This window comes from Cynocephalus volans, chromosome 2, assembly GCF_027409185.1.
Source record: "Cynocephalus volans isolate mCynVol1 chromosome 2, mCynVol1.pri, whole genome shotgun sequence".
NCBI lineage: Eukaryota > Metazoa > Chordata > Mammalia > Dermoptera > Cynocephalidae > Cynocephalus > Cynocephalus volans.
The window spans coordinates 203162835-203168617 of NC_084461.1; the positions used below are offsets into that span (position 1 = coordinate 203162835).

At 54.8% G+C, this 5783-nt stretch overlaps 1 protein-coding gene across 3 annotated transcripts in view; it reads left to right on the plus strand.

Annotated features, from left to right (window-relative positions):
* Positions 1 to 4750, plus strand: part of EMID1 (EMI domain containing 1) — a 43009-nt gene extending 38259 nt beyond the window's left edge. For 2 of the 3 annotated variants that reach the window (XM_063087257.1, XM_063087258.1), the window contains exons 14-15: positions 45 to 129; positions 4623 to 4750. In XM_063087257.1, the coding sequence (XP_062943327.1) occupies positions 45 to 129; positions 4623 to 4750 (213 nt within the window). Of the gene's footprint in view, positions 1 to 44; positions 130 to 1054; positions 1146 to 4622 lie in introns of all 3 variants that reach the window. The other variant, XM_063087256.1, reaches the window with a different exon arrangement.
* Positions 4751 to 5783: the final 1033 nt, after the last annotated feature.

Sequence of the window (5783 nt, forward strand, 5' to 3'; positions counted from 1 at the left end):
TCCTTTGCCCCCTTCACGGCTGCATCTGTCTCTTTCCTCCGCAGGGGGAGGGGTTGCACCAACTACGCGAGGCTTTGAAGATTTTAGCTGAGAGGGTTTTAATCTTGGAAACAATGATTGGGCTCTATGGTGAGTAGAGACAGACAGACGGACAGCCCAGCCCCTGCCTGCCAGCCTTCCCCAAGCCCTCCTGGGGTGGAACTGGCCTGAGCCCAGTCACGAGGCTGGAGAAGGTACCTGACCCGGGCAAGTGTGGCCCTGAGAGCCCAAGACCACCCATCTCTCAATGACTGGTCCCCTCCTTCACAGATGAAGTGGGGCCTAGAAACCTGGGCCCCACCCATGTGGTCAGACCTGGGCCTCCGGGCATTGTGGGTAATGTGGTTTCCAGGACTTCAGGGAACCCGAGGTGACAGATTTTAACTTAGGAAGAAGTTATAGGCAATAAAACCAAACTCCAGATGAGCAGGGGATCGTGGGTAACAGAGCCAGACTCCAGCATTGCTGGGATCATGGGTAATAAAGTCAGAGCCCAGGCTCACAGGAGGATTGTGGGTAATGGATCCAGACTCTAGTCAGGCTTTAGCTCTAGAGAAATCATGGGTGACAGAGACAGTCTCCAGGCCCACAGGACAGTAGGTCATGGAGCTAGAATCCCCAAGTGCAGGGGACTGTGGGTGACAGAGCCAGGCTCAGGCCCCAGGGGACTCTCGGTAATACACCACCTACCAGTTCTGACCCTCCCCCCATAAAGCCCCAGAGGCTCTTACAGGGCACGCCCTCCAGGTCCCAGGTGGAAGCCTTGCAGTTCCCTCTTTGGTCCTCTTAACCTGTCCTGCAGGGTCAGGAGAGAGCCAGACCCTTTAGGGGCCCAAGAGAGCCAAACCCTCACCCCAGGCATCTATCCAGCAATTCCCCACCCATCTGGTCACTTGAGCCAGGCTCCTGCCCTGCAGCCAGCTGGCACCTGCCCTCCTCTCCTCCCCCTCGGGCTCCCCAGCCGAGCCCTCGGAGGCCAGACTTGCACTGTCTGCTCTTCTCCATTTCCCATCAGGCTCCTAGCTTACAGAGCTTCCTGCAGCAGCAGGCTCAGCTGGAGCTCCTGGCCCGACGGGTCACCCTGCTGGAAGCCATCATCTGGCCAGGTAATGGCAGGGCGGGCAGCCAGGGACAGCTCCCTCCAGGAAGGGCCTGGGAAGGTGCCTCCCAATGCTTGGCCAGGCCAGTGGCCACTCATTCTTCATCCTTCCATCCATCCAGCAGATGGTGCCTGGCACAGAGAAGGCTCTGGTAACTAGTTCTCATATGGACGAGCACATGCTCTGTGCCAGGCACCTTCCTGGCACAGGCTCCAACAGATAAGACAGACAGAGCCCTACCCTCATGGAGCTTAGGGTGCTGGGGAGAGCCCTGGCACTAGTAGTGAAACCCGAGGTGAGATATACCACAATGGAGTGAGTCCATACAGCTGTGGAAGCACAGAAGTGCTTCTAGACCAGGCTGGGGGGAGAGGGCCTCAGGGAGGGCTTCCTGGAAGAGGTGATGTCTAAGTGTAGACCTGAAGGGCAAGGATCAAGGGAAAGTGAACAGGCAGAGGAACAGCATGAGCAAAGGCTAAGAAGCCAGAGAGAGCCTTGAGGGATTATTCTTCAAGGTTGCTGAGAAGTGAGAGCCAAGGCTATAGAATCTGGCAGGGGCCAAATTGAGAAGGTCCTAGAAGGCAGATTGGGGTCGGCACAGGAGGAGATTAGACACCAGGTGGGCAGTACCACTCCTTGCATCTGGCTCCTGGGGATGAGGCTGAGGAGGTCTCTCATTAAACTGGAGTCTTTGCTGGCCCTGGAGAGGAAGGGATTGGCCACCCAAAGGGCTGGGCTCCCTTCCTTACCTACCTGCTAAGAGGCCCCAACAGTTGCCCTTTGTGCACCTCCAGCCCCCGCCCAGCTCACAGCCCAGTGAGCACATCAGTGCACAGAGGCCTCGACATCATGTTCAACCTTGCATCTATTTTACAGATGGAGAAACTGAGGCCCCAAGCAGGAAGGAGGGTCGTTAGAGGCAGGCCTCCTTCATTCAGCAGAACCATAGAGAGCACCTCCTGAGTGCTAGGCCCGGGTGGATGCCCGGGCTCTGGAGAGCAGATAGGTGAACTTGCCTGCCTTGGGGAGCTGCCCATCAAGTGGTGGGAAATCCTCAGTATCTATAGATATACGGGGTATGGGAGCACCCAAGGTTGTGGGTGAGGAGAAGTCACTTCCTGCTCGGAGGTGGAGAAGACTTCTTGGAAGAGGGGACCCTTGTATTGTGTCATGGAAGATCCCTATGAGTGTGCCAGGTGGAGAAGGTGAGCAGGGCAGCCCCTACACAGAGTCCCGCATGGGCAAAGGTCTAGAGGTTGGAAATTGTGCACAGTCTGCTCAAAAGCCCCTCTCACTGTGCTACACGGCTTCCCTAACTTCTAGAAACATCAGCAACTATCTCCCAGACCTCCTTCCCTCTTACGGAGTAGGACCAAGGACCAAATTTCAGGTTGTCAGCACCTTTTTAGGTGTCCTTCACCTGCTCTCTGAGGAGGATTGGGACAGGAGCTAGAAGGGACACATTTGGACCACTGTGGCCCTGGATCTGTCCCTCTCTGCCTTCAGCCAGCTCTGTCTCTGATGCCCAGAGAGAAGTACCAGGTACTTGGGAAGGGCTATGCCCACTGTCAGTGGAGAGTGTCCCCTCAAGCCAGCTTGGCTTGGGGCCTGGAAGGAGAGGTGCAGGAGTGGGGAACAGAGAAATAGATGGGACCCTCCCTGTTGGCCCAGCATACACAACAGGCTCTAACTAAAGACCCAAATGTGGCTCGTGTTTGTGTTATAATCAATAATGATGATAATAGTAACAACTAGCATGTCTGGCCCACCTGAGCTGGCAAATTCACTCTAATCCTCTCCAGTCCTTACAATAAGCTTGCTAGGTGGATGATACCATACCTTTTACAGATGAAGAAAGAGAGGCTCAGAGGGCTCAAAAGACTCCCTCGGGGCCACAGGGATAGCAATGAAAAGTCAAGGGACCACCCTAGGTCTGTCCTCTGAAGTGCTGGCTCTTTAGGCTCCATCAGCAAAGGTTTGCTGACACCTCCGTTCAGATAGGCACTTAGTGGAGCCCAGGGGAAACCTAGAGTCCCAAGAGTGATGTCAGAATAGCATCTTATGAGCAACTCACAGTGATTAGACCTACAGGAGAACTGGTTCGAAGCCCTGCCAACCTAGTAACTGTAATAATCCAGCATTTACTGTGAAACTACTTTCCACTCCTGGTCACGTTAAACACATTTATCACAAGGGTGTGACAATGGAGTATTATCATCACATTCCAGATGAGGCTCAGAAGTTTGGTGACTTGCCCAAACCACATAACTGAGACATGGTGGGGCCAGGACTTGATAATGGCGGGCTTTGGAGCTCGGGTTCTGTGCCACCCTTCTCCCATGCTCCCTGATTTAGGGAATGGAATGTCTCTTACAGTAACGACACATGCCTGTCTGCTGCAGGGGGCCCAGAGGTACATGGGAAGAAGGGGCACATGGAGTCAGGGCACTGGCAGTTATGATTACCAAGGTCTAGCCCACTCCCCAGCAGTGCCCCCTGTGGGAAGCTGGTGCTCAACAGAGTCCAAGCATCTGTCCTGTGAACAGGGCTGAGGTTCAGTCAGTCCTCCATCCTGGAGCTCTCCTCCCTGAGTGGGCCTCTCCTTCTAGAAAAACAGCCCGTCCTTCTGACTGCCCAACCTGCTTGTTTAACAATGAAAAGGACTGAGGTGGTAGACATGTAGAAGGCTGCCTGGAGGAGGTAGCTCCTGCTCTGGTTTTTGAAGGATGAGTAGGAGTTTTCCAGGTGGCAAGGATGCCAATTATTCATTTTCATTCTTGGGGTACAGCTTATGAGATTGGGGCATATCTCACCATTGCTCCATTGGAACTAACTTCAATAATTGTTGGAGCTGCCTGGGACCTCAAAGCCTATCTGGAAATGTCCCTGATTTTAGAGATGAGACAACTGAAGCCCTGACAGGCCTCACTCCTAGATAGGCCAGCCCAGAGGCCCCAGAGCCCACTGTGGCTGCCCAAGTCTTCCATCTTGCCCAAGGCTATACTGTAAGCCAGTAGCAGAGACTGGCCCTCCTAAGCCCTTTTCCCCAACTGGTGGCCTAGCCCAAGGAGAGAAAGACAGCGTCTGTTCCCTAGGCTCAGTTTACACAGCTACGAAATAGGGATTATTCAGGGTACCATCCCAAAATGAGGAAGAGGAAAAAAAAACTACTGTACTTTTTATGGAACCTTCACCATGTGCTGTTTCATAAACGTGGTGGGTCTGGTTATCCCCACTTGACAAAGCAGGAATCAAAAAGAGGTTCTGAGTGCTCTCATTGGGTTGGGGCTGATAAGTCCTGGGGAAGACACTAACCAGCCTGCAGACCCCCTTCCTTCCCACAGCTCTGCCTCCTGGACACGAGGGTGGATTGCACCTGCAGAAGGCACCCAGTCTCACCACCCCCTAGAGGGCCAAGGGGAGGTGGGCACCCCACATGGACACCCCTAACGTGGTCTCTCTCCTTTTCCTTCCCTTCAACAGAACCAGAGCTGGGGTCCGGGACAAGCCCTGCCGGTACAGGCACCCCCAGCCTCCTTCGGGGCAAGAGGGGAAGACATGCAGCCAACTACCGGATCGTGGCCCCCAGGAGCCGGAATGAGAGAGGCTGAGGGCAGTGGCGGCCCCTCAGGGTAGACCAGGCCAGGCTTCCCTTCCCAGCCTGGACTTGGCCAGCTGCCTCCAGGCACCGCCCCTCCATATTTATTAACATCCTCAGGGTCTCTTCTGCCATCTAGGCCTTAGGGGTAGGCAGGTCTCAGTCCTGGCACCCAATATATGTCTGAGGCTGAGCAGGGACTGGGGCCTGAGAGGGAGGCGGCAGTCCAGGCACAAGGCAAGGCCTCACTCAGGGTCCTGGGCCTCAGTTTCCCTCTGTGAAGTGGGGTGATGCAGGCCTTCAAGGAGGGGGTGGAGACTTCTTGTCTTCTCATCAGCCATCTGAGCATCCAGGCCCAAAGGCATGGAGGGAGTTGGGCCTGGAGCTCTGCCTGGCCCTCAGCACATGCAGGGATGACAGAGAAGCAAGGGCAATCTCCCTTCCCCGCTTTCCCAGCCAAACTTTGGGGAGTTTCCTTGCACCCCTCCTCTCCTTGTTTTCTGGTGCTGGGTTCCCAACCCTGAGGTCATGCTGACTGGATGTTCAGGGGCTCCTTGCCTCAGTTCTGCCCCCTGATCCCCCAGCCCCTCCCCAGTGCCCCAGGTGGGGGGTGGGGACATGGAGAAGAAGGGACCACTTGTTCCTACAGATGCTTTGACAGACACCAGGAGGTAAATGTATACTGGCCAATAAAGGCCCCTACCTGATTCCCAGCCAGCCTGGTCTCAGTGTGTGCTAAGATGGGGGCAGCCAGGAAGGGGCTGTTTAGGCTGAGACCTGAGGATGGATAGAAATTAGCTGGAAATTGATGAGGAATGTTCCTTGACAGAGGGTCCAGCCCAGCAGAAGCCCAGCACTGGAGGACTTCCTAGAAGAGGCTGCACAGTGCAGGAACAGGAACCCTGTATCTCCAGACATCAAGGAGCTGCTCTCCAGTAATTGGTCATTCATTCATTGCTCATTCATTCATCCCCCTGATGCCAACACAGAAGAGTCAGACACAATGCTGCCTCTAAGGAGGTCCAGGGTGAAAAGTGAACTGGTTT